The 27,877-nt window shown below is 45.0% G+C and overlaps 2 protein-coding genes across 10 annotated transcripts in view; both read left to right on the forward strand.

Annotated features, from left to right (window-relative positions):
* Nucleotides 1-2,129, forward strand: part of ZNF185 (zinc finger protein 185 with LIM domain) — a 44,359-nt gene extending 42,230 nt beyond the window's left edge. For all 7 annotated transcript variants that reach the window (XM_062006585.1, XM_062006592.1, XM_062006589.1 and 4 more), the window contains one exon: nucleotides 275-2,129. The gene's annotated coding sequence lies outside the window, so the exon portion shown is untranslated. The remainder of the gene's footprint in view (nucleotides 1-274) is intronic.
* Nucleotides 2,130-3,203: 1,074 nt separating this feature from the next.
* LOC104551467 (SLAIN motif-containing protein-like) lies at nucleotides 3,204-27,610 on the forward strand. Of its 3 annotated transcripts, XM_062006653.1 has the most exons (10): nucleotides 3,204-3,306; nucleotides 6,171-6,898; nucleotides 16,331-16,464; nucleotides 19,024-19,173; nucleotides 23,210-23,350; nucleotides 23,887-24,204; nucleotides 24,658-24,795; nucleotides 24,932-24,953; nucleotides 25,041-25,250; nucleotides 26,552-27,610. In XM_062006653.1, exons 2-10 carry the CDS (start codon nucleotides 6,189-6,191, stop codon nucleotides 26,616-26,618), a joined length of 1,890 nt encoding a protein of 629 aa, XP_061862637.1. In that variant the 5' UTR covers nucleotides 3,204-3,306; nucleotides 6,171-6,188; the 3' UTR covers nucleotides 26,619-27,610. The 3 variants fall into 3 exon arrangements, with proteins under 3 accessions (XP_061862637.1, XP_061862636.1, XP_061862638.1); XM_062006652.1 differs by having other exon boundaries at nucleotides 24,932-25,250; XM_062006654.1 differs by lacking the exon at nucleotides 19,024-19,173 and having other exon boundaries at nucleotides 24,932-25,250.
* The last annotated feature ends 267 nt before the right edge of the window (nucleotides 27,611-27,877 follow it).

Here is a 27,877-nt window from a genome sequence, read left to right on the forward strand (position 1 = left end):
ACCTGGATGGGACAGGAGTCACCACAGTGGCACCCAGAAACTGTGCCGTGGCACTGAGATTGTAAACCAAGGCCTCCCTCTGCCTTGGGGTGGAGAGAGGGAGGGAAAGGGGCACCTGCCTCACTGCCCACTGGGGGGCTTGCTTTGCCTTGTAATGCCATGTGACTGGCCACCCTTTTCATCCCATCCCTGCCTGTTTGTCTGCTCTACTGACCTCTGTAGCGTTTGTGTGGTACCCAGCTCCCACATTCACCTTCTCTTCATCTGCTTGCAGGGTTTTGCAAAGCTGGAGAAGGCAGCCAGTGGAAAGTCCTCAGCAGCATGTACCAGAATATATCCAGCAATTCCTGACTGGCTAAGATAGCAGAATTCCTGCTCCCCCTCTTTCCTCAAGTTATTTTCTCTCTTACTGCCTCATCACAATGAATGAGTTTAGCTAGTTTATGCTGTCAGCTGCACAGGAGACAAGTGCCAATGGTAACGAGATAAGGCAGCATCATCTACAAAGATAAGTGGGCTGATTTTCCAAAGGTGCTGAGCCCTTCCACCTGTCTTTAACTTCATTAAGATTCCAGAGTGCTCCCTGAGTTGGAAATCAGGCAGAGCTCCTTAAGTGTATCTTAGCTCATTGCAAGAAACCTTTTCTGCTGTGTTTTTCTTTCCCTTTCTTCCCTGCAGCCAGGCTGCAGCCCGGTGTGTTCGAGCTGGCACACAGCAAGCACACACAAGTGTTAAACACTAAATTTAGGTTCTTAGGGAGGGTTGGAAATTAATTCTTTGCAAAAAAAAAAAGCCTATTTCTGCTTTTCTCACCCTCAAATTCTGCCTAGAAATAGCTCCTGCCTGATTTCCATTTGCTTTCCATGGGCTTTCAGGAGGCACTTGCAGACTCACTTTACTCTAATCGTGTGTCAGCTTTAATTTCCCTTTCCTGCCTACTCCCTGGTGAGTTGCTGCAGCAAGAGCACTTGTGTCTGCTCTCTGCTTGGGGAGATAACACTCTCTTTCACCTGGTAGTTCTACTTGGCCTCTGATGGCATAGAACAAACTTGGCCATACAAACTGTGCCACAGGAGAGGCGTCTCCATGCCTGACACCCAAATGTCCCCCACCTCTGCTGTGATGCTGTACGTCACTGACATCACAAATGCTCACTCACAAAGCTGCACTCCTAGCAGATGCTATACTTCCCAAGAGTCAGAATCACAGCATTTTAGCCCTTTAATTCAGATGCAGAGAAAGCTGAATACCAAAACCTGAAAGTCAGCCTCGTGCCTTCGAAGTGCAGCTCCGTGTGTGGTGCAGGAGTGGCTGTATCCCCTTGGAAAGCATCAGAAATGGGGCAAAGCACCTTCTAAAGGGGTTCAGTGGTGGCTCTCACATGGCCAAAGCTGTAACACAGACTGTGGTTAGATGACCCTGTGTGCTTAGTGATGGAAGCTGGCAGGCATGTGCAGAAGCTTAGTGGGTTAGTGTTTTGCAGCACAAGTGTTACTTTAGCTTTTTTTAGGCTGCTGTACCAGCTATTAACCAAACTCTGGGCATGACCTCAGAAACAGCTCCATGAGGGGAGCTGCAGTTGAACACAAAGACAGCTCTGCTCTGGCAGGCTTCAGGCACAGCCCCTATGCTGTGGCTGCCACTCACTTTGAGTGTGAGTGGTACAACCAGGCACCAACCACCCCCTGACAACCTGGAGTCCTGAAGGTGGGATCTGCTAAAAAGGACAACTGAATTTGGATGCCTTCATTTCTAAGTTACCACAATGTTCCTTTCTGAACAGAAGAAGGTCACAAAGCATCTCATCTCCTCAAACTAGTCAGAAAACCAGGGCCAGCAGTTCCTGATTGATACTGGGACCAGTGGTAGGGAATGACTGGTACAGCAGCTGTTACACATCTCATTCTGCCTCAGCTGAAGGGAGTTTGTTTAAAACACTGGAACAGGAGGGCCTGTAGCTACAGAAGCACTTTGAGAAGATGACCTGGTTCCAGAGTCCCTGGCAGGTACATGGCCTTACAAGAGCTGGATTTGGCCATAGCATGTTTTGCACCGCCTGCTCCGCACTGCATGTCCCTGTAGCTTTGTTTCACCTCAGTGTACAGCTCTAATAAACACTCCCAAGCTCACGTACAGCTTCCTCACTGAATACCTTGCTCCTCTGTGTGCCCTCTGAGCTTGAGGGCCTGTTTCCTTGTTTGCTTTTTGGCGTCTTATGGTCAGAACCCATCAGTGAAGTCCCCGAGGGGAAGATGTGGCAATGAGAGAGAAAGGCTACCCCTACACAAGGGTATTCTCATAGGAGGAGGTTCAGCAAACTGTCTCTGCAAATACACAGCCTGATATTCTCCACACCATTAAGTCTGGTTGCTCTAAAAAGGCTGGAGAAAACCAGGTCAGCCTCCTTGTTTCCTGGTATTTCCATGTGTTTGTAGAGAAAGGGCCATCAGGTTTCTCCTGGGTGAAGGATGAGGTCACGTATTTCCCACAGAGACAAAAGACATCTTACTTCACTAAAGATCCATCCTGCTGCTTGTGGGGCCAAACCTCCACCCTGTTATTTCATGTGAAATCATATCAATGTACTTGAAGGCTCCAAGACACCCTGGCAGTGAGTGAGCAGGGCTGGAGGTGAGCCCAGCCCGGTGCTGAAGCTCCAGAGCCATGGGCTTAACACAGACTAAACCTTCCCTCAGCGACTTCCATGAGCGTCAGCGCTAGACGTGGTGTCCAGGCCAACTCACGTGGGAAGCCAGATTCTGCTATAAGCAGAATCTATACGCACTTGCCTAGTGGTGTATTTACAGTGGCCAGCTTACTCTGTGTCCTGACGAGACATACACCCACCGCCGCTCCAGGAGATCCCGCCCAACCCTGATTTTGCTGACTCTCCCGCGCCGTGTGCGCACACACCCCATTTCCCCCCCGGCTCCCCGCAGCCAGGGCTCTTCCCCACGGAGCAACGCCTTAGTAAGCGCCAGCGAAAGGCCGCAGCCCCTCAGCCCGGGGCAGCAGGTCAGGGGGAGGCCGGGGAAGGGGGGCTCAAACCCCGTCTGCGCCCGGTGACGGCCGCCGCGCACGCGCACGGGCCGCCCGCTCCCGTCGGCGGGGGCGCGCGCGCGAGGCGGCGTTGTGAGGGCGGGAAGGGGGGGCGGGGCCCGACTGCGCGCGCGGCGGCGACTCCCTCCCGCCTTGGGCTGAGCGGGGCGGCTGCGGCCAGCGCTGGAGAAAGGCGGCGGCGGCGGCGCCGGGGCGGGCGCCCGGCCTCCATTCATCCGTCCATCCATCGATCGGCGGCCGCGGCAGGTACCGTGTGAGGGGAAGGGAGGGCTCCAGGGAGCCCTTGGCTCTGTTCCGTTCCGCTCGGTGTGGGCTGGCCGCGCCCGAGCCCCCCGCAGCGCCACGGGAGGGTCGCGCCCGACTCCCCTTACGGCCTCAGGCGGCCCCCACCTTCCCCTCGCAGGCCCGTCACGCAGCACACCCTCACCCTTCTCCCCCCGCGGGGGTCCCACGCGGGCCGCAGCCTCTTCCCGGCGGCTCCGGTCTCCTCAGAGCACCCGGTGCCGGTTGCGACCCTCTCCCCGCCCTCCTCATCCGCCTCCTTCCCCCGGTTCCTCCTTCAGCGCGGCCGGCGCCGTCCGTGCCCGCGCCCCGGGAGCTGTCCACGCTGCGGGGCTCCCGCTCGGCCGCCGGCTGCTCGGGGCGCGGAGCCGCCTCCCCGCAGCGGAGCCGGGGCCGGCGCGGGGCCCGCGGCCGGTGGAAGGGCCGGGGAAGCCCCCGGGGCCACACGGGAGGCGGCGGTTCGCCCTCCGGGCTGCCCCTCGCCCGCGGTGCTGGGAAGAGCCCGTTAACCTGCCCTCAGGAACCCGGATGTCTTTTTGAAAAAGTCCCAATGATTGTCTCCGGCACAGCGGTGGCTTCAAAGGTGGCTGCCTTCGTGCTTTCTTTTTTTAAATGTTTCGTTTTTCGCCTCAGCCCATCGAAATGAAGTTTTGCACATTTATATTGTTTTCCTCCTGTGTCCTTGCTGCTTTATTTGAGTGGCTTTTAGGTTTTACTGGTAGCGGGAAAAGGCCAAACGGGTTTAAGCTGTTTATACTCCCCCTGCAAACAAAAATGTGGCGTTTGCGGCTCGTCAGCCGTGGAGAGGAACCGATGTTTCAAACGGTAGATCTCGTATCTTTCCTACCCCCTCCTTGGCTTGTTGTGTTTTGCTTCGACAGTGGAACTCTTGAACTCCCCCCTGGTGCATCCTCAGCGAGTTACTGAGCAAAGCTTTGACTTCTCTCCAGAAATCATCCCAGTTCCGTTACTTGTGGAGGGATGGGATGGGTTTGTGGGAGTGAGGCTGCACACAAGGAGGTTCTCAAAGTGATCATACGAGTAGGAATCGGATCGCTTGCTAACTACAAATTGCATTTCATTTCCCCGAGTCAAAACGACTTCAACCATGCTTCTTACAGGCAGGATTTTGAAAGCTGTGTTTGATGTGTGCTGCAGTGAGCTCTGTTCACTTACAACTCTTTGTAAGGGCTGTTTCTGATCATTATTTCATCCAGACAAGCCTAAAATGTTCATTTTGCATGTATTTTTTAGGAAACTTATTCAGCTACTGGTGTTACAAGTAACAGGGAGATCCTAAGGTTTGTATGGGAGCTGTCTTTTTAACCGTGCCTGCTTTGTGTGACACTTATTTTTATGGTTTCCTCTATCTGCTGGCCTTAAAACCAAAAGAAAAATCAGCTAGCAAAGGGCAGGGGGACAAAGATCTACAGCCACTAAAAAACCAGGGTTCAAATGCGATTGTAGTGCCTGCATCACATCTTTTAAACTTTGGCTTGCCACATCATCAAACTCCCTCTTCTACCTGTCAGTCCATTTGCCCTCATTCTGCAAAACAGAAGAGATTTCTAATTCTTTTAGGTGAATCCATTTTACTGGCTGTGTGGAACATGAATCTCACGTGAGGGGCTTTTCAGTGAGGAGTCAATTCAGAAATGAACACACAGGTTGAAACTGAGAATTAGTGTAAACAGCTGGTGCAGGGGAGAACCCGTGTTTGCTGATTGTTCTCTAGGGGCTGTAGCATTGAGCCCTAAATGCAGCAATAGTATTTTATGGCTCTTGGGGAGGCTGAACACCTGTGCAGTTTTCAGCTGTCTGCGAGACCCAATCACAGACTCGTAAGGGTTCAAAGGGGCCTCAAAAGCTCATCCAGTCCAACCCGTCCCTGCCAGAACAGGACCACCTAGAGTAGGTCACACAGGAACTCATCCAGGTGGATTTGAATGTCTCCAGAGAAGGAGACTCCACAGCCCATCTGGGCAGCCCCTTCCAGTGCTCCCTCACCTCAACAGGGAAGAAATTTGTCCTTGTATTTCTTTGGGACCTCTTATGTTCCACCTTATACCTGTTGCCCCTTGTTCTATCACTGGACATCACTGAGAACAGCCTGGCTTTTGGCCCACACAACCCCAGGATGAGTAGCGGGAGAAGCAGAGAGATGGCTTCATTTTATGAATCTTGCTGGAATATGTAACCTAGGCTGTGATACCTATTTTTTAATCCTGTTTATTTTGCTGTATTTGCATCAGAGAACTTACCTTCCTTTTCAGTTCTAACAGGAAAATATGCCAGTGAAGACATAAGTTGTGCTGGTAACAGCAGTCCCTGACGTTAGTCTTTGTTGTTAGTTTTTGGTATAAGTTGATACAGAACTGTTTTCAAGTTCATTCTGCTTTTCCAGGATAAACCTGGTATGGAACAAAGGATGTTTTTACCATTTTCTTAATGCTGTCATTGCCTGACGTCAGCACCTTGCTAATTATGTTTCCTGGCTTTGCTCAATCAGAGCTTTTCTCATGTGCTCTGTTTGTAAACAGATGGAAACTAAACTATTGTGCATGATTAAATCAGCTTCCTCTCACACAGTCTTAATTTCTAGCATAACAGTTGCACATCCTAGCTGTTTAAAATGAGCAATTTATGCTTGTTGAAATGTTTTGCACTGATTTCACTTCTTCAATAGATTTGTATTCAATTCAGTCACCTCATACCCCAATATAATTAACTTGTGCTTACAAAAGTCAGAATTTGTAGTGTTTCTTTCCAGTTTGTTTAAAATGCTGTGCATCCTTGTGGAGCATTTACACCTTTTCCATGTCTTGCAGTGAAACTGCACGCTTTGGATGATGGTAGTACCTGGAAATGCTCCAGTCATACAGCAGGATCGTGCCCTGGAGCCTGATTTAGGGCGAGACTCCACAGAGAACTCCGCCATGGGCCCTGACACGGCGCTGGCATCTGAGGAGGGTGCCCCAGAGCTGGAGGAGGTGCGAAAGCTGCAGGAGCTGGTGAGAAGGCTGGAGATAGAGAGTCAGCACCCGCGAACAAAGAGCAGCAGGAGCATGCTTGGGACAAACATGCAGAGTGAGCTCCTCACTGGGATGGGTAACCATGACTCTGCTCTAAATGGGATGGAAATTAATAACAGCATCAATGTGATAACTGAGAAGCAAGAATTGCAAATCATGGCAGATCTGCACAACCAATTCAGCAAAATAAGAAAAGAGGAAGGAGAGAACAACTGCTTAAATAAAGACAGAGATGCCCAAATGCAATCCACTTGTAACAGTGCCACTGAGGAATTGTCTTCCAGCATGCATGAGGTGGAAATGAAGACTGCTGATAACATTAGATGTTCTTCACACCTGGGTCCAAGGAATGGCACAGAGCTCACGGGAAATGTGGTCATCGCACCTATTGGTTCCTCAGTTACAATCAATGAACAAAATCCCGGTGGGAAATGTGGAGATGTAGAAAGTCTTCCAAGTAACACAGATCTGGATGAAGTGAAAGTGTTAGAACTTGAAAATTGCAATGATGAAGATGACAGCTGGTATGTAGTTCAAAAGTTTAGTCATCTGTGGAACTTATGCTGCTGCCGTTGGGAGCTGCTGTGTTTAGGTGTGCAATAGTTTTTAAGGGTATAAAGTGATTTGTATGGAGTGCTTTGATTTTTAGCAACAAAAATGCAGTTCTTGTTATTAACTGTTCTTATTTTTAAGACCATCATGCCAGAGCATTATTATTTTGATTTAAATCAGTTTAAGGCTTCTCTTTCCCCTTTCTTCCTGATGCCGCTGTAGCAAGCACAGAAACCTTCCTTTCCCTGTTAGTTTATTTATGTATACTACACACAGATGAATTAATAATGGAGTTTTTAAACTTTGTACATAACTGTCAGGTGCTGTATTTCAATAAGAATTTTGTAGAACACAAACTGAGACCATCTGGAATTTGTAGCTTTCACTACTATCTAAGACGACAAATCATTTCTACCTCCTGACTAGTGTTTCTTTGCATTTAACCCATTTCTTTTGTCTAGACACGAACTGAAACAGCTCAGTGATGAAATCTGGAGCTGACCTTACTTTGCAGGACTCTTCACCAGCAACCTCATTTAGAGCTTGTTTTGTAATTAACTGACTTTGGAAAGGCAAGAGAAATTAAAGTTGGAGGCTGATTCCAGCTTGTGCCATAGCCATGGCTTGAAATTTTACCTGTTCTTATTTTTAAAATTTTGTGGGAAAACATCAGGGATCTACAAATTGTGTTTGGAAATCATGTAGCTAGAGGTTAATCTGGCAGCAGAGGCACCATTGCAGAGTGGTTGCCAAATACAAAACAAATCCTAAACTCCAAAAAACTTCATCAGCCATTAGAAGTGACGGTGAACTTTTTTATGTTAATGGAGTGGTGTTCAATAATGGAATGATGTCAGCTCAAGTCTAAATGCAAGGTTATATTAAAAACATGGTTTTTAGTTTGCAAGCTTTCTTGTAAAACACAAGTGCTATTTCTAGCTTGATCCCTGAAACCCTTTAGCATACTTGAACAGCATTTTGAGCAGGTTTCTTTAAAAAAAACCCCAAGGAATGTATTGAACAAGTTGAACTGGGAAGACAGGCTTCATTATTTCCATGTTAATGAAAACAGCTAGTTCTATACTCATATTTATATAGCCTGTGACATAAGAGTTTCTTCAATATATATTGACTTGGTAAAGAAACCACAGTGAGTCTGAGGTTGACACAGGCAGTGAATGCTGCGCAGTGCAATCCAGAGAGGTGCTGCACCCCCAGGCTCAGTTTAGTAACCTCTCCTTGAGCTGGTGGCTAATAAGGTTCTTCTTAGAATCATAGAGTCACAGAATGGTAGGGGTTAGAAGGGACCTTTAGAGATCATCCAGTCCAACCCCCCTGCTAAAGCAGCTCCACCTACATCATGTCACACAGGAATGTGTCCAGGTGGGTCTTGAAGACCTTCAGAGCAGGAGCCTCCACACCCTCCCTGGGCAGCCTGGGCCGGGGCTCTGCAACACCAGGTACCTTTCTCACTAGACCTTGCAGGATCTTCATGTTTTTGGTTGCTCTGTTTTCTTGTCAAATTTGGTTATTATAGGCTAACACGTTAAAAAGAGGTGCCCCAAGGAGCTTAAGTCAAGGTGTTATTACAGAGCACTCGTGCAGGTTGTGTTACCATGCATTACCTTTGATCACCTTGCATTGCTTCTGTCTGGTTGGTCTTCCTCTTGTCAGACGGACCTGCTAAAACAAGAAGCTATTTTTACAATGGGTTCTTGTTCTAGAGCTCTTGACCTGAACTGTGAATGTGTGTACAGTCAATAGTGCAGTGCTGTGCTTACTGCCAAATAGCCCAGATTCTCCTCATAAGCACATCTCTGACATGCTGTCCATGCAGATATTTGTGCATTTCTCTCAGCAATAACCAGCAAACAGTGGCTGGTGGGTAGAGACAGAGAGGCCTGCTTTAAAAAACAAACAGAAAACCCAATATGGATTTAGGATTAACTTTAATAAGGTGGGTTTGCTGATTAGGGGGAATTTTGTACTGCCTGGATGGAAGTAATATGTAAACATGTCAAGCAGTATGTTAGTCAAAGACAAGGGCTTACTATGTTGTTATAGTTGCAGTCTTTGTTTAGTGTTATGCAGTAGGAAAAAGACTGTACCTAATATTGGAACACATCCTGTGTACTTTGGTACTTTGGATTTCTGGGAGGTTCACAGTAGATTTCCTTTTTCCTGTCACCACCAAATTGATATGTTTTAGCAGCCTCATCTCTGGTTTGCTGGCTTTTCCTTCATTGTCATCTGGGAGAGAGGATGATGCTTTATACCTTAAAGAATACAAAAACTCATTTTTGTATTGTTTTCAAGTAGGAATGTGTGTAAAACAGGGAATGGGGAGCAGGAAGCTTTCAGAAAGAGAGGCTCTAGTGCTTGTATCTTCCCATCATTCCAGTGTTAAGAGCAAGTGCAAACTTTATGATAATTTCTCTTGTGGTGATGTGCTTATACACTGTGTCATCTTAGGATGGAAACCTAGTTAAGTCTAACATAAGGGATTTTGCCACTTGAGCTGAAGTGCTAACAGCAGAACCCCTCACTCTGGGAGGACACAGGCAGAAGCATAAAGGAGCAGGTCAGAGGGTTTGTTATTGTTCTCTGCAGATTCAGAGAGAGGCTCAATTTCTGCTCTGTTTTGAACCTTTTTTGATTTATTTGGATGGACCTTTGCAATCATTTCTGCACAGCTTCCTCAAGATTTACGTGGTCTGAGGTTTTGGTTTCAAAACCGGCATTGCAGTGGCTGAGCTGCTGTGAAACACGAGGTACTGCATCCCTGTAACTCTGTACTTCTCTGGTGTCTGTCCCTTGACTTGCTCTCTTGGGTCACTTTCTCAAATAGCTATTCAAAATTGTAAATATCCTGAGACCCAAGCAAGTGAGAGTTGGCTCTGTGCTGTTGAATTCAGCATAAGGCTTAACTGGATTGAAGTGTTTTTGGCCCATTACTGGTTACCAGTTTTCTCCCTTAGGTATGCTTCAGCAGGTCAACTCCTGAGCTGCTTGCAGAGAGTACCTGGAAAGAGGGGAGCAAGCATGACTGTCTTGCAGTAGCATTACCTTGTTTGTCTTGCTTGATGTGTGTCAGTTCTGGGTACTCCCTGTAAATAAGAATTAAGTTGCAGTTTTCTGTGGGTGATTTGTGTTCAGCATTTTGTTACACATTCCTGTGCTGCTTGTTTGGTGTTTTGCCAGCTGTCAGTTATTTTTCCTGCAAAGTCTTGGGAGAGAGAGTTTTGACTTGGAATTATAATGAAATTATTAAAATTCCAACCCCCTCTGAACTATAAAGAGTTCTTAATACTGTGTCATTGGATGAGAGAAAGAAATAGCAGAAGTGAAAAGCTTTAAACTTTGTCCGTATGCTTTCTCCTTTTTACTGCCTTTGACTGTTTTTGCCTTCATCTTCTTTGATGGCATGAGTACCAAACTTTGCCCGTGACTCAGTTTGAACAAGTTCAGGTTTCCTCCTTGCTGGAAGGATAGATATTTTTGTTTCCTCAGTATTGCAACTACTGTTGCTTAAGGTCTTGATCCCAGTGGTGAAACTCAGAGCAGTTTGACACAGGGCTTTAGATAAGCCTTTGGCTAAAAAGCACAACCAAAACACAGCGTAACAATTGGGCAAATCCATGTAACAGACCTTTTCTCTAGCCACAACGGGGGGATGTGTGTATGTGTGGCACTAAGCCAAAGGCTGCCTTGTGTTTTGGTGGAGGGAGGAGGAGAAGGAGCCTTTGTTGGTGAATTCCTGTGCTGCTGTTACATCCACACCTTGCATGGATTTTATTCCCAAAAGTCTCTTTCAGCTGAAAGCAGGTTGTGCTGCCTTTGCCTGGGCATTGTGTCGTCTCCTGCTTGAGTCCAGGAGTTTAGTGCAGCACATGAGGTGCCCTTGGCATAGTCTCTGGAGGAAGGAGCATGGCTTGCTCAAATCAATGACTGTTTAAGAGTTTCTTGGGCATGTATGTTTTCAGCCTTAGCCCCACGTCCAGTGGCCCTCTGTATTAATGTCTTAATGCCTTTAATTTGTTGTACTGAAGGGTGTTATAGCTGTTATCTCTGATGGTACAAGCAGCTAGGGCAAAATTTTCTGTAGTAGTTTCACCAAACAAGAAGGTGGTTCAGCACAAAATTCAGGTTATATATAGCACCATGTAAAGTGTGGAATCTTGTGCCTCTAATTTTGGGGAGAACTTTAACTTTCTGCTCTCCATGTAATCAAGTCCTACATTTCCACAGGCCTTATAGTGGTTTGCTGTGATCTCTCCCTGCCCATAAGACTCCGTGTGACTTGGAAATGGTCATTTGCAAGGTCTGAACTTCTCAGACTGGTCATCTGATGAAAACCTTCCAGAGGTATTTCTAACAATGGATCCATTAGCTCCGTTCCATTAAATTATATACCAAAGGCTTAGCAAAAGCATTTCCTGATGGTCTGGCTTGTTTGAATAGTGTGACCCGTTGGTGCTAGCTGCAGTCAGCCCTTAGGATGGGCTGTGTGATGTCTGTCTCACTGTGTTCAATCTCTGGGTCGATGAGCTCCTTCAAAACCCTCCTGTGCAGCCCTAAGAGATGGCATTACCAGCAGCAGCCTTCACTGCCAGTAATTGCCAGTGCTGGAGCAGAGTAACCTGGAAGGAAAAATCTACCTGCTTGCTTGACACGACACTTTTGTGCAAAACATGACCTTCCAGATGAAATTGCTTTTGATGGCAGAGGCTTAAAGTGACTGGCTTCTTAGAGAAAGGCTCGTGGTCCCGCCAGGCACCCTTTGATCATCTTACAGACTGTGGGCTGTGGCAGGAGATTCAGCTAATGCTGTGTTTAGAGCTTCTGTGATTTGGCCACTAGATTGTTGGTGTTTTGTTGAGTGGGATTAGACACTAGATAGATATGGAAAAGTGAGGCCACTTCTGCCTTTTGCAGTGTCTTGGGAATAAAGGCTCCACCCTCTACTTGAGTTATTCTGTAATGGTTTTGTGTGGAGTGTTTTCTGCAGGATTTTTCTCATTTTTTCCTTTTATGTTTCTGTCATTTCATGATCTGGTCATGATTGTTTCAGTATTGCTTTCCACAACACCATATTATGAGTGTTGGTGTTTCTGTTCAACAATAACATTTAGATTTGAGATTTGGAACGGCGTAAGCACAGTAATAAACCTGAAAATTGTCTCTCTGAAGTCTAATACAGGAAGAAAAGGAAAAACAATGCATTATCTGTTTGAAATATACTCTTTAGAGAAGAATTTAGCTGCTGCCTTAGCACTTTATGGTTATGTGTCTTATAAATGAGATTGTTGTAAACATATTCAGCTACCTCAGGTGTCTCTCTGCTTGCACTGATGTGTGTAACTCAAAGGCTTGAAAATCAGTGTAACATCTGTCCTTTTTGGTCCCACTGTAGCCACTGGTGCTGGGTGCTGTGGAGATTCATTTTACACTCAGTTTATTTAACCTAGTAGTTATAGAGCTTTCTGCAGCCTGAGTTCTCCTCTATAGATTTACTAGTGCCAGTATTCTGTGTGATTAGTACCTTAAATTCTCAGGCAATACCAGCTTGCACTCTTGCAATGGATCTGATGTGTTATTAAATGGTGAAGATGGGGTTTTTTTTTCAGTGCAATGTGCAAGTTGAGAAAGCTGTCATAATATTTTCCAGACTCCTGGGGATTTTATTTAAAACAGTATTTTTGAAATCAACCAAGAGCAGCGACTAACTCCCGTAAATCTTCCTGGGACATCAACCCCAAAAGGAAAATGCTACCTCTAACAGGTGCTCTGCTCAGTGATACAGTGGAATACCACAGAATAAAGTGCAAAGAATGCCACAAGTTTATTCTTAACAGAAGAAGAACCTCATGTTGTGTCTGCTGCACAACTAAAACTACTTGGCTCTTAGCAGAGAGGTGGGAAAGTGAAACACATACACTAGTAACTAGCAGAAACTAAAGATGCTTTAGCTAAGGATTTCCTCACAGAAGCTGAAGAAGGTCTCATTCATGTTTAAGTTACAAGTTATGCAGCAAAATCCCAATGCATCAAATGTAGAATATATATCCAAATATTTACTCTCTGAATTTTCAATTAGGCTTTGTAACTATCTCAGCAACTTCTTAATTGTCATGTTCCATTTGACAAAAGAAAACCATTGAAAGCATAACCTTTTGCTATTTAAACAGAACGTGCTTTGCTCCCAAACTGCTGAGTTGTAGGAACAAAATGCAAGGTAAAGCTTTTTCAGTAATGGGGTGTTTGTTAAACCCAGAAGACTTTGGCTGACTCCTGAACTGGCAGTTGTACACACACTTCATGGCATGCCTGGCTACACTTGTTCCAATGCTTAGCAGATTCAGTTAACCTGACAAATCAAACAGCAGCAGAGGATAAAACCTACCAGAAATGAAATTCTGCATATTTTTAAATGGATTTTTTGTTCTTTATATTATGTCCACAAAAAGTTTTGCTTCTGTTTGTGGGGCTGGTGTTTTCAGTTTCTTAGCTGATGGTGTGCAGTGCTCCAGAGAATAAGCTGTGCCAGGGTATTTTGAGATGTCAGCTTGCTAAGTGTGTTGAGCTCTTCTCCAAAGCTACTTAAAAAGAAAAACAGTAAACTTGGCACTGTAAAATCAAAGCAGAATTCCTCTTTTTTGTAAGTTGCCTGTCAGTGCTTCCTTAATTGAGTTTAGTGAAAGTGTGGATGAGACCATCTCTTGCCAATAGACAAGAATTTTCTCCCTTAACCTAAAATAGGTGAAGAACAGCGTGACCTGCCCTAAGGAGGCTATTGGCCTCTTTTTTGTTTGATGTTTTTATTACTGCTTTTTTGAGTCTGAACTGTAAGATAAATCCAGAGAGAGAGCACTTTGCTTTCTCTGCTTTATTAGCTGTGAGTGACTGCAGTGCTCACTTGCCCGTGCAGAAATGCAGCAAGATATGCTTGTGGGGTCTTTCATGAAAGAGAATGTTGCATGTGCAGGAACATTTGTGTTCACATTTCTCAGCATTTATTTTGTCAATAGCAGATAAGCTTTTGGATTGTTTTATTTGCATGTGTTTTTGTGTAAAGCCTGTTATGAAGAGGCTTCTGTATGAGATATGACTAAAGAGATTGAATCTCTACTGCCTGAAAAAGATGAGTCTGGCCATATGCAGGAATGTTAAGATCTGTCAAGTCCTGAGTGGCATGTCAAGAGGCACTAGAGAATGATTGCCTTCCACCTGTGTCCTGTCCCTCAAGAACCAGACTCTTAACAACAGTAAATGGCAGGTAACAGCTTTACAGCAAATGAATGAAGATGGCTCTTCACCCTGTGCCTTGATGCATTGTGGGACTGGTTGGAGTGGGGTGCTGTGGGTGCTAAAAGTAAATGCAAAGAAGGGATTAGTTAGCTTCACTGGAAAAAAAAAGCTCTTTTGCAATCTGTTTCATAGAGATTCTTAATCTGATGGTCCCAAATTAGCAGGCTGTGGGGGTTTGAGACTGCTTTCTACATCAGTACAGCTTTTGGACTGATTGTCTCCATACTTACCTTGACCTGGACAGGATGCAGATTTGACAGACATTGTGATGCCAGCACAATATTTTCAATATCCCAGTTGTTCCTATGTTTTATCCAGGCCAAACATTGCTCCTGTGACCAGGACACCTGACAACAGGGTCCTGTTGAATGTTTCTGTACCTTTTAAACATGAGATGTTTTCAGAAATTAATGGGATAATTACTCAGATATCTGATGGTTTGTGAGTTTTGTTGGGGAAAGGGGTGTTTTATGTCTGTGGGAATTAACTGGAGCAGAAAACTCGATGTACCTTTCTGCAGGAGTGTCAGAAGTTATTGCTAAAAGAGAGAGTAGGAGGTAGTTGAAGCACAGGCAGGCATTCCTTGAAATAGTAAAACCATCTTCATGATCGTTTTATGCTCAAATACTGGCTTTTGCACTGATGAAGGTGTGATATTTATGTGTTCATCAGTGTGAGGACAGCAGTTGGGAGCAGCATAAATCATCCAGTGTGGCTGTAGCTTAATTTGCTGGTAACCAAAAGGGTTCTCTGTCACCATTGAGCAGTTCACTAGCTGAAGCAGTACCAGGTTGGTGCTTGAGGGCAAAGTGGTCGTGTTAAAAATAGCAGTTGTGTGATTCTGGGCATAGAAGAACTCTTTTGCTCAGACAGGAGCTTATGAACCATGAAGCCTGTTGGTGGGAATTTTCTTGCTGTTGAGAGGTAGCAGCATGCTTGCTGAAGGCTGTGTGAGCAGCTATGGACAAAGATGAACCTGACAGCTAGAAACAGCATGTCTGCAAAGGACAGCACACCTCTCAGTCAGGGTCTTGGATAGCCATCCTCCAAAATTCTGTCTTAACCAGTATCCCTTTTAGAATGGATAACCCTTGTAGACCTACATAACTCCAAAGACCTGCAAGTTTTCTTCTTCTGGTACACTTCATTGTAAGAAATTGCATTGTAGACAAATTGAGTAGTTTGAAATTTGAGGAATCTTATGGCTTTGTTAACAAGATCCCCAAAAAGTTTCTGCTTTCAGAATTCTCCTGTTTTTGTGTTGAGTTCAGAGGTTCACAGACTGTTCCAGAAACTGCACAGGTGCAGGGCCTTAAGTTCATCATCACAGAACTTGCTTTCTTACCTGGGAATCCTTTTTATGATCCTTTGTCTGACTTAATCAGAATGCTGTATTAGATATTTTTGCAGCAATACATTCATAGCACAGTAAATAGATTGACTTGTGCATATTAAGGTTGCTTAGCTGCAACTCTACTGTTAAAGGAATGTATGTATTATTGTATACAGGAAATGTATTGTCATTGGGGGCAGATTCTGTTATTCTTGTTGCTTTTCCTGCCTTTTAAGTGAATTTTACTATTGTGATAGTACATTTTGTTTGAGACATAGTTTGCAACAGAATGTTAGGGGTTGGAAGGGACCTTTAGAGATCATCCAGTCCAACCCCTTGCTAAAGCAGCTCCACCTAGATCAGGTCACACAGGAACATGTCCAGGAGGGTCTTGAAGCCCCCCAGAGCAGGAGCCTCCACACCCTCCCTGGGCAGCCTGGGCCAGGCTCCCTCAGCTCAACAGGGAAAGAGTTTTTCCTTATGTTTAAATGGAACTTTTTGTGTTCCAGCTTCTTCCCATCACCCCTTGTCCTGTCACTGGATAGAACAGAAAAAAGTGCTGCTCCAACCTGCTGACACCCACCACTGAGATACCTGTAAATATTAATGAGCTCCCCCTGCAGTCTCCTCTTATCTAGACTAAAGACTTAATTTTGATAACTCTTCTATTGCTTTCTGTTAGATATAGTTTAGTAAATACTACTTCTGTGGCTGTATGTTTTGAGTTAATGAGAAGTTTTGTACTGTCTCAATCCTTGCACAGGCTCTATGTGTCCCCGAGAAGACCCACAGATCAGAAAACGAACTCTCCTTTAAAATGGTGCCGGCAGCTGTTGGATAATCCCAGCCCCGAGACAGAAGCAGCCTGCAGAACTCTCATAAACAGACTTGATCAAGGTATGTGGATGATAAGCATTGCTGCTTTAAGTGCCTTTGATTTCCACGTGTTTACTTCATATTATTGAAAAACAGTAAAGCAAAGGAGGTGTAAAGCTTGCAGTTGCTGTAGTGGAGGATATCTGCAGAGATAGCACCTGGTGCTCTTGGTGCTTGTTTAGCCGACTGTGTTACTGTATAAAAACCTCCCTGATTTGATGTACCTTGCTGATGCCTCAACAGCTGAAGGTAAGAGAGCATTCTGTAAACTTGGAGAAAACTTTGCTGATTGCAAGCAATAGACAAAATAAACTGAATGGTGATGTTTTGCCTCCATGTGGTTTTTTTTACTACACAAGTACAGGAATTTCAGATCAGCTGTCCAATGGACCACTTTGCTTCTGCTTTTTTCAGAGCTATAAATATATTGGAGTGTTTTCAGGCTCTTGATTTTATTTTTTTTGTATTTAAATATCTTTAATGTAAAAATACACTGAGAAAAAACTGCTTCTGGGGAGTAGAGAATCATAAGAAAATATAATTGCAGCTTTTTTCCTGTATTTACAGTCCTAGTGTTGTTCAGACCTTCTAATGGTCATTATTCTTACCATATTAGTAAGAATTACCTGGGTAAAATAGTTGTCTGATTCTCAAAGCTTACAATAATTAAACATTAAAAATCTGTAACTTGAGGAAATGGTGTCACTTGGAAACCGAGCTTTTCTTCCTTAAAAGCACTTCATGGTGGTTTTCAGCTGGCTCCCTTCACCACCAAGGGAAAGTCCCTGACTTAGCCTGCCTGAAACCAAAGCTTGTGTCGCTTGAGTCTGTTCAGTTGTCACATACCACCACCACAGCCAGTATTTTGGAGTTCATAAATCATTTTGGCCAAAAGAGATCTTTAAGATCAGGTCCAGCCTTTGTCCCAGCCCTATCAACCACTAAACCATTTGCTTAAGTGCAACACCCGTCTCTTGTAAGTTTGTGTGTTTTCTTTCCAGCCCTTAAAAGGATCAGTCCCATCCTAGCCTTTCACCAATGCAAGACCCATTAGAATAGATGCACGGATTCTGTCACTACAAAATGGAGAAGTTTATTCTATTTCTGTGTATCTATTAGTACATCACCTGGAATCCATCCAGGTTCATGTGTAAAAGGGGCTGAGTTGCTATTAGCCAGGATGCTGAGGGGTTTGAAGTGAGTAATCACTCCTTTTCTATGTTGTATAGCTATCATATTACACAGCTTTCCTGTATAGGCATCTGTGATTTACCCTGCAGAGATGACTGGTTTTAGTATTTTCTTCTAACATCTCATTGAAAAGCGTTGCAGGAAGGACATGCTGCAACCTCATCTATCTGGTTTAACTCCTGAACGTCTCAAAAGCTGTGGTTAGCAGTGTTTGAAAAAGGGAAGCTTCTGAGAGAATGTATGTTTGGAAGTTCAGTGGTGTTCTCAACTGCTGGAAATACAATACCCACAGTGGTGCAGAAGTTGTCTGCCTGGGTTCTGACTTCCCTGGTGTTTTGTCTGCTACATGGATACAGTAACTTTGATGTCAGTGGGACGGGTGATGTGACCTCAGTGATTTGAAGGCTGAGAGGCTGCTGATTTGGTTTGAGTTCTAAGTTTGCCTACTAATGGTGTTCTGGCACTACTTGTAATCAGGCTTATTTTGAGTTTAGCCTTGAAATTCCTGCTTTGAGATAACTGGATGTAGTCTGAGAACAAACTTCACTTACTTTTACAAACAATCTGTGCTTAGGAAAATGAATGAAGCTTCATTCAATTAACTCTTTGCTTTCTGTCTGAAATACATGAGGCTTTATTTGCATTCTTAACACTATTTTAATTAAAATAATCTGACCCTGTATTTGAGGGGATGAATAAAAACCTGTTTATATAGTGAGTCTTCATTCTCAAGTGTTCAGTGGGAGATTCAGCAGCCCCTTGAATATGTAGAGATCATTTCCTTAGCACTGAAGCTTCTTATTTCTGATTTCAGTAAGCAAGGATGCACTAAGTTTTGCTGCCTGGCTTCTTTTTGATCGTTTCACTAACTCATGTACAAGTCTGTACACTGAAGAAACATTTCAGAATGGTCATTTTTCATTCTAATTGGGTCTCCTTTTAATCTGAAGTTAGAGTTTTTGTGGTTTAATGCTATTTTCATCCCATCATTAATAATTTAGTAACACACGTGTAAACAAAGTTCACTGGAGTTGTTTACAGTGAAGATGGGATGTAGAAGTGACAGGTATTTCTTAAAACAGTCATTTTTGAAGACCAGCACTGCAACTTTCAGAAAGGTGTGGCTTCTTTAAAGCCAAGTTTGTCAGAAGTTATTCTTGGAATTGCTTAGAAGTGACAAAAGAAGTTAAAGGGGAAAGTGAGCAAGGAAACAGGGCGGCTTTGCCTCCTGCACCTTGTAACTGACACCATCAGGATGGTATTCGAAGTACCTCTATTCCATTAAAAACTGTTACAGTGTTTGATCTGTTGCCTTTATCTTTCTAAAAATAATCTTTGTTTTTAAAAATAATCTGAGATAACCTTTATGGCTTTTCTTGTATCTTCTAGCCAGTAGATGGAAAAACCTGTATTGCAGCCCCCTGGCATCGCCGAGCACACATAACCTGAATACAGAGCCAGGCTCCTGTAGCAATGCACTAAACTCTCCCGGGCATCTCAAATCGACTAACAAAGCACTACTAACCTGTGGCAGCTCAGGTATGGCATGTCTCAGTAGAGCACTGCAAACCTGTAGTGTTTAAAATGCAAGGAGTATTACTAATTGACTAAAGGAACAAGTTGTCAGGAGATGCAAGTCCACCTATAGGGTTTTCTCCTTGTAGTTTGCTCCCTTACTGACCCAGGTTTCATCTGTTACATGGGAGAAAACCTCTTGGCATTCTGTGTGTCTTGTAGTTACTTCATGGTTTTGTTTTGATAACCTTTCTGTCTCTACATTTATAAATTGTAGTCATTTTAAGTGACTTAAAATAGAAAACAGCTGTTGGGGCAAAGAAAATATGCCTCTTAAGTAGTGTTATCATGTGTTGGTGTTAACCTCATGAAAGTTACTTGGGTTCAGTTTTCTGGCTTGAGAGTTTGAGAAGTTTCTCTTTTGAAAGTCTTGATTTCTGTAGGTCACAGAAGGAAGCCTTGTGCTTTTAAACTGGCCAAGTGGGCAGCTAAACACAAAATGACAACAGCTTTCCATCAGACCTAATTGTGTGCTTGGAGTGAGATTTCCTACCTTAGAGGCAATTTATACAAGACTTGTACAAGATTCTTGATAGAAGCCTCTATTTGTTGGTAGGATAATGAAGCTTCTCCTAAATGGCTTGGCCTCAAGCCTGTCTTTGCATTCAGGCTGCTGCCTGAGGAGCCTGTGTGGTCTCTTGCAGGAGCTTTGCTTATCCTTCACAGGGTTCTCACTCCATTTCTAACACAAATGCTTTGCCTCTCAGCTTTGTTATCAGAGAAGTCTTCCTTGATTTGTTTGTTTTTTTGTGGAAATTGCTATGTCCTAATTTGCATGTTTAAAAACATAAAGCATGTTTAACAGTTTCTTGTTACAGAGAGTTCATGTTAGATGAACTTTTTTTGTCCTTAAAGGAAAGGTTGCCTATAGATGTTTTCACAGCTGCAGGTGTCATTTGAAGATCTGGCTTTCTGCTGTAAATAGACAAGAACATTGATTTCTGTTTTGCAAGCAGGAGGATGCATATAGGACTGATTATTTTTGGGAGCTGAATTCTGCAGGGAAAAATCTCCAGATCAATGTCTTGATTTTTACTATGAGCTTGGTTGGCAAACTCGATATTCAACCACTTTTTTTGCATGGAAACAGTAAAACCAAGGTGTTTGTGTAACTTCTAGACTTCTTCATGCACACTGCACGTCTCCTGAAGTTGTCAAGGGCACTAAACAAAATGCTAATTCTAGAACGGTGTACAGTGTTGCATCTTGAAAAGAACCCCATGTACCAGGACAGATTGGGGAATGAACTCTTAGAGTGTAGGGGAAAGGGACTTGGGGGTCTTGGTGGACAGGAGGATGAGCATGAGCCAGCAATGTGCCTCATGGCCAAGAAGGCAAATGGCATCCTGGGGTGTATTAGAAGGGGAGTGGGCAGTAGGTTGGGAGAGGTTCTCCTCCTCCTCTGCCCTCATGCAGCTGGAATATTGTGTCCAGTTCTTGGCCTGTCAGTTCAAGGACAGGGAGCTGCTGGAGAGAGTTCAGCACAGGGCCACAGAGATGCTGGAGTGGAGCATCTCCCTTCTGATGAAAGACTGAGGGAGCACTGGAAGGGGCTGCCCAGATGGGCTGTGGAGTCTCCTTTTCTGGAGACATTCAAACCCACCTGGACGAGTTCCTGTGTGACCTACTCTAGGTGGCCCTGCTCTGGCAGGGGGGTTGCACTGGATGAGCTTTCAAGCTCCCTTCCAGCCTTTGAGATTCTATGATTCTTTTACTCAAATATAGTTTTACTTCTAAGAAAAAAAGAGCTTCCCTAGCCATCAAAGTGTTTAACAGCAACTTCCCTTAAAAACCAAAAACCACCAAAGCCTTTTACAAAATGCAGATGTGGGATGTTTTGGAGTTCCCTTACAAAAACCAGAACCAGCTCATCTTGCTGTGTTGAGCCACAACAATTTTAACTGATGAAAGAATGTGAATGTTTTTCTTCTCGTCCTTGCCTGTTTTTAAACAAACCTGCTATTTGAAATGCAACAACCAAACACACACCCTTGACTTGGGAACTTGGCTTTTTAGAATGCTGTATTTGAGATACAGCTGCACTAAAAACACAGCTTTTGGTATTAAAGAAAGTGTTAGTTACAGCAGGAAGCCTACACTTACTCCTTATGCTGCAACCCACAGGGTTTATTGCAGCTGCATCCAATGTCTTTTCCTGACACCAGGAAGAAAGGACTGGGATTGTGTTACACAGCTGTGCAGGCTTAATGCTGGAGGGTCTTGACTTAGAGTGGGTGTTTGTGAGAGATGCACAGGCACCCCCTTGCACTACAGGTACACTCTTGTCCCTGGGTTGTGTAGGCATCTTGTAACTAGAGAATCTTTATGCCTCTTCAGATGAGGAATTTGAGGCTTACTGGTACAAAACAGATTGTTTAACATCCACCTAAGATGTTTGTTTTCAGCCTGGATTTCAAATGTTTATGTTCTCTGTGGTCAATTACTGCTCCTCACAACTGGGTGAAGAAATAGTATTGGGAACCTGCTGCTTTTTCCTGCCTGTCTGGAGTGAAATGTTGCTTAAAAGGGCACTTCAGCAATGGTTTTTAGATATTTTGTGGAAAACAGACAAAATGTTGCCTTCTAGTGTCATTGTTTAGTATTATTCAGGAGGTTCTGCCTTTTGAGGCTTCTCAGAGCACAGTGGGCAAAACTGCAGGAGTGAAAGTAGAAGTCAACACTGAATGACATCCTGTAGAGGCTTTGGGAGGCTGACTTACAGCCTTCATCTGTCAGCTGGTGTGCCACAGCCTACTTGTTGCTTTTTATTTGATGTTCTTGAATCTCTGTTTGCAGGATTTGTATTCCTTAAGCCCACCCCAGCTGAAAGTGGTGTGGAATGCTCTTAGACTCTTTCATATCTGCTGGCTTTGTCCGATCTGCTGTCAAACTGTTTGAATTGGGGTTTTGGTACATTAAAATCTATATAGTACTAATTATAGCTTCTCAAAGATATTACTCCAAGCCAAAATTCACATTAAGGGAACAGTACAAGGTTCCCCTATGGCTACCTATATCTGCAGATGGAGGGGCTCAGCCTTCCTGCAGCAGAAGTCAGCCCACATGCTGGGAGGAGCAGTGTCTGAGGAGAAGAGCACAGGCAGTGGTGGTACCACATTCCTGTGTTTAGGACCACTTAGAGGGTGCCAGCATTTGAAAGACAAGCACCAGTGTAAGCCCAAAGTGACATGGCTGGTTCTCATCTCCTCATTGCAGTAGCAAATAGTAGCACTTTTATGCCATGGGAAATACTGACTGGCTTAAGTACTAAAAGGTAAAAGTTTGCACTTGATGATGATTGTGATGATGTTTTTATTCTTCAAAAGGAAGAGTATTTGTTCCTCTTCCTTAATGCTTGACTTCTGAAAATCTTACCTAGTGGAAAGATCTTTCCTGTTTGGTTTTTTCATGACCTGTTATGTGAACAAGCTGTGTCCTTCCCTGTAAGAGAGGGTTTGATTTCTGATGAGAGCACTAGCAATGGATAAACCTCATAAACGAGGGGGTGGCGGTGATCTAAGACAGACTATACCTTGCATAAGCAGATTGCGTGACTGATTTTGAGGTACTGGTCTGTGAAAGCCATTTGAAACAGTTTTACTCCTGTGACTGCTCACCAGCGCCCTCACATGCACTTTGGAGAACTTTGCTGCTTAATATCTAGATAAATAGTTGCCCCTTTCTCAAAACAGGCAGAAATTACACTGTTGGGCTTTTATCAAGTATGTTTCTTAGCTCAAAATTACCAAATGTCTCTTTGCCACCTTCTGAACAGAAGTCCACATTTTTTTCCTCACACACAGCCACTCTACCACCTGAAAACTGCAGGTTGAAACACTGAGCATTGTGTTCTCAAGTAATTTCTGACTACTTGTTTCTAGCAACCCCACCTCAAATCCACTTGCACTGATTTTATTACTGGAGTAAATACTCTGCCTGTTCTTGTTCTGCACGTGGATGTGTGTCTGAATGCTTTTTCCCCTCCTCTTCCCTCCTGCAGGTTATCTGAGCATGCATTCTGCACTGAGCTCTCAGTCCTCTGTGGACAGTGAGCTGAGTACATCTGACGACTCCATCTCTATGGGATATAAGCTGCAGGACATGACGGATGTCCAGGTCATGGCACGCCTGCAGGAGGAAAGTACGTGACAGCATGTCCTTCCTCCCCTCACTGCCAGAGGGACACTGAGGGGCTGCAGTGTAGCCAGAGCTGGGGAAGGGGCTGGAGCACACGGGTGCTGGGGAGGGGCTGAGGGAATGGGGGTGTTGAGCCTGGAAGAGAGGAGACGGAGGGGAGATAGCAGCACTCTCTGACACTTCCTGATAGGAGGCTGCAGTGAGGTGGAGGATCAGTCTCTGCTCCATAGTAATGAATGATAAGAGGAAATGGGCTCAAGTTGCAGCAAGGGAGGTTTATCATAGAATGTTTTCAGCTAGCAGAGACCTTTAAGCTCATGGAGTACAGCCTTTGTCCCAGCCCATTAGACCATTTCCCTCAGTGCAACATCCACTCGTCTCTGAAACCCCTCCAGGGATGGTGACTCCAGCACCTCCCTGGGCAGTGCTGGGAGTAAAGTGGCTCTCCTTCCAAGGTGAAGTGAATCACTGATAAAAGCACAGCTTCTGAATTGGTGTTGTAACTGGGTAAGGAAGAGCCATGCTGCCCTCTGTTCCCAGGCCTGCGTCAGGACTGTGCCTCCAGCTCTGCCTCCGTGTCCCGCCGCAGCTCCAGTGCCTCCCTCCACTCTCTGCGCAGAGGCACCTACAGCGACCAGGAGTTCGACACCTACAGCCTCGAGGATGAGGATGACTATGACTGTTCCCTGTCGTACCGTAGCGCTCACAGATACTCCCCATCTCCCCTCAGCTCCCCCCGGTGTCAGTCCCCTTCTTCCAGTGCAGAGTACAGCAGGTCATCGACTTCCCGCATCTGTCCCCCGCGGAGATCTGTGCAGAGTCCCATGCAGGACCGGCTCAAGTATGCCAACAGCGAAGGTGAGCTCCCTGTCAGCTGTTCCCCGACTCAGTTTACACAGACACATTTCAAAAGCTGTTTAATGGAAGCTAAGAATCGCTTACACACTTACCTGCTTTTAATTACAAAAGATAGTCTAAACCGTTGCACATCTCTGTTGCTACCAAAGCAGCAAACATTTGCTCTTGATCTGGGGCGACACGTTTTGTTGTTGTCTCCAGTGACAGGACTAGGGGTAATGAACATAAGCTGGAACACAAAACATTCCAATTCAACACAAGGAAAGGGTGAGGGTGAGGGAGCCCTGGCCCAGGCTGCCCAGGGATGGTGTGGAGGCTCCTTCTTGGGAGGTTTCCAAACCCACCTGGACACATTCCTGTGCCCCCCTGCTTGAGGGGAAGCTGCTTTAGCAGGGGGTTGGGCCGGAGGAGCTCTGCAGGGCCCTTCCCACCCCCAGCATTCTGTGATTTCAGAGGAGCTGAGGCACAGCATGCCCAACCTGGCCAGGACCAGCCTCCGGGCGCTGGAGTCCGTGCGGAGCAGCCGGAGCCTGGAGTCTGACCTGCAGGTGCCGAGCAGTCGCATCCCCAGGACGCAGCAGCGCTCAGCAGGTCAGCGCCAGCCCTCCCCTCCCACCCCCGCTGCCTTGGGGCTCTTTAACCCACCAAAGCCTTTCAAAGGCCAGGCACCCTGAAGTGCTCTTCAACTACTGTTGCCACCTGGGTGATTCTTTCTTTCCATTTGCAGGTCTGACTCCCAGTAAGCTCAGGTATTCCTCCGGTGCTGGGCAGTCTCCCTTAACGGTGCGACAGCCCATGAAAGCAGGGTCATGCACAAACTCCCTGTTAACACCCAGGCAGCCAGTAAAGGCCTGCAGTTACACCAGTCCTGTGAGTGGAGTGCGAAAACCACAGGCACCCTCGCTTAGCACAGGCTCTTCCAGCAGCAGTTGCACTACCAGAAGCAGTAACATGGTCACCGTGGCAAAAAATTCCCCCATGAAGGCACGTACCTCTGTTGGGGGGATCTCAGTGGCCAAGAGCAAGGTGACACCGCCATCCAAGAGGTGAGCATGACACTTCCAGCCTCACAGACTTCAATGTCTACTCTTATTCCACAGGTCAGAAGCACTTTCATCTCTGATTTTAAAGTGTGATGTGAGCTTAGAGTTGGGCCAGAGCTACTGAGTAACACTAGATGGAGGGTTGTGGTTTGGGAGCCCTTAAAGATAGAGCAGAACTCAGCTGGGAGAAGATTGATGGATGTTAAGTCCTTTGCCCACAGTCAAGAAGCCATGAGTTGTGGTTCTCTTCAATAGCACTGCAATGAAATTCTGGGAATGTTTGTGTGAACTGACAGATGGGGACTGCAGCTCCTGGGCGAGATGTTGCTCTTCACCATGTGATCTGTGACCAAACCATTTCATACAAGCATACTTGCTTTTAACCAAAGCTAATTATCCAGGAAAATGAAGAGACACAGGCTCAGTCTTGTAAGAAATGAACATTATGGCACCTTATTTTTTTTGTATATGCATCTGGCTTTTGGGAAGGGGGAAAAAAACCTTCAAAAAGAACTAAACCTCTTTCTATTGTTAACATAAGAATCTCCCCAGATGACCTCTCTGTGACTTTGCTGCTGGTAAAAATAGCTTGCTGTTTGGTTTTTTTCTTCTACTGTCTTCAGTTAGGCCTCTAGGTGGGTATTTATATAGTATTTAGACAGTGGATATCTGAAGTTTTCAGGTAGTCCAAAGCAACAGCTGTTTAGTTAGAACATATCCAATCTTTTTAAAGACTAAAGGCATCCAAGCTGCTTCATCATAACTACATGCACAGCCTGTTTTGTGCCCTTTTAGCAAGGCCTGTTCTTACCCTGCAGTCCTAAGCACCCACGGTGCTTTTGTGTGTGGCAAATCCACCACACCATTGCCAAAAGCTGTTCTTTACAGCTGTTTGAAGCTCATTCTGAGTCAGACTAAGCAGCAGTAAGTACTTGTTGATTAATGCCCCTTGTAGCCTTCAATGAATTGACTCTATTTCCTTACTGTAAAAACACCACTCCCAAGGGAATTTTTAAACTCTCAATTTGTAGTAGTGCTCTGATTATTTTTCATGGGTCTAGTCAAATTTTTCAAGATAAATATGTTACTGTGTAAGTACTCAGTAACAGTTATTTAATGACTCTGAGCTCCTGAAGTCACTGCTCTGCCCTGGGGCCCACTGAGGCTTATATTGCCCAGACAGGTTGCAGGAGCCCAGTGTCAACTAAAACCCCAACCACACCTTCCTGTGGACACCAACACATTACTGAGGCATTTGCTGCTTCTTGCTGTGAGTGACCTTTGCTTTTGATCTCTCAAACCAGGTTTCTTCAGTCAGCACAGACCACTCAAGCCACAGAGGATGATTCCTGGAAGGATGGGTGTTACTGAGGACCCAAACTGTGACGTGCTGCCAAACCCCTGTGAAGCAGAGCCCCAGCTGGCTGGGCCAAAGGACCTTACTTGAAAGTAAAATTCCAGCCCCATCACCCTTGAGCCTGGTGTATATAGTTCCTCTCCTCTTGGACACAAAACTGTCCTCACCCTTATTCTGCCAGGAGCCTGACCTCTCAGTGGTGCAACAGACAACTGATATTTTGGTGTTTCCACCATTCAAAACATTACTGCAATACCAGTCTTCCCATGAAGACCAGAAATAGCCTTATTTGATATCCACCTCTACTTGCAGCCCTTGGGAAGCCTTGTCTCAAAAACCTGCTCCAGAGGACACACATTGGAGCAGGCTGGTGCCTGTTGTGTGTGTGCCAGCCAGCAGCTGGCAGGGCCTGGGACAGATTAGAAATAGCTGTATAGATGTTAGAAGAGTTTTTAACGTCACCCTGATGTACTCTAATCTTTGTCTGAAACCCAGCAGTTTCACTTTGGTTGGTTGGGGTTTTTTTTTTCACTTCTGTATAGAATGTATTTCTGCTGTTTTTTATTGTTTGTTCTAGAAGCTGAATCAGGTTTTTATAACTGTAGTACACTGAAGCTGTTGTGTCCCGGCGTGTGCATCGCGGCGGCGAGCAGAGGAGCAGTACACAATATTTGTGTGGGGCATGGCCAGGCCCTTGCAGGGACAGGGGATGCAATTTAACAAGTGCTGTTTAGCAGCAGCTTCCTCTCTCAGCTGAGGAAGTTTACAAACACCAGTTAAAGGTAAACTTTTTCAGAATACCCTCCCTGACTTTGCAGTGTTCTTTTCTCAGCTGGTCCCTCACTGCTCACATCTTTGTACGAGTTTTCTACCATCTCTTAGGCAATGAAGGATTCTGTTTCAGTTTCCTTTTCCTCAGCAAGTGCTGGATGCTATGAATACAGTCTTAGTACAAAAAGTATGCACTGATAGCAACGTTCTCCCTGCCATCAATGTGATTTTGATAGTGTAGTTTAATAAAATGTTATGGTGCTAAAACACATCGGTTTTATTCCAACAGTGAGCCTGACTTGAGTGTTTTTTTGGGCTAGGTATGAGGTTTTCCAGGACAAGCCCAGCCACAGAAGTCTGCTTCTGCCCCACAGATCTTAGAGCTCTTCATGGGTAACCAGGTCTGCAGAGGAAGTCTCTTTATGATGCAGGTATTGATCCTTACCTTGAATCTCCTTGGATTTCCTAAGACAGAGGTGGGTGTTAACAAAGGAAAACTTCC

Source organism: Colius striatus, chromosome 13 (assembly GCF_028858725.1).
Source record: "Colius striatus isolate bColStr4 chromosome 13, bColStr4.1.hap1, whole genome shotgun sequence".
Classification (NCBI taxonomy): domain Eukaryota; kingdom Metazoa; phylum Chordata; class Aves; order Coliiformes; family Coliidae; genus Colius; species Colius striatus.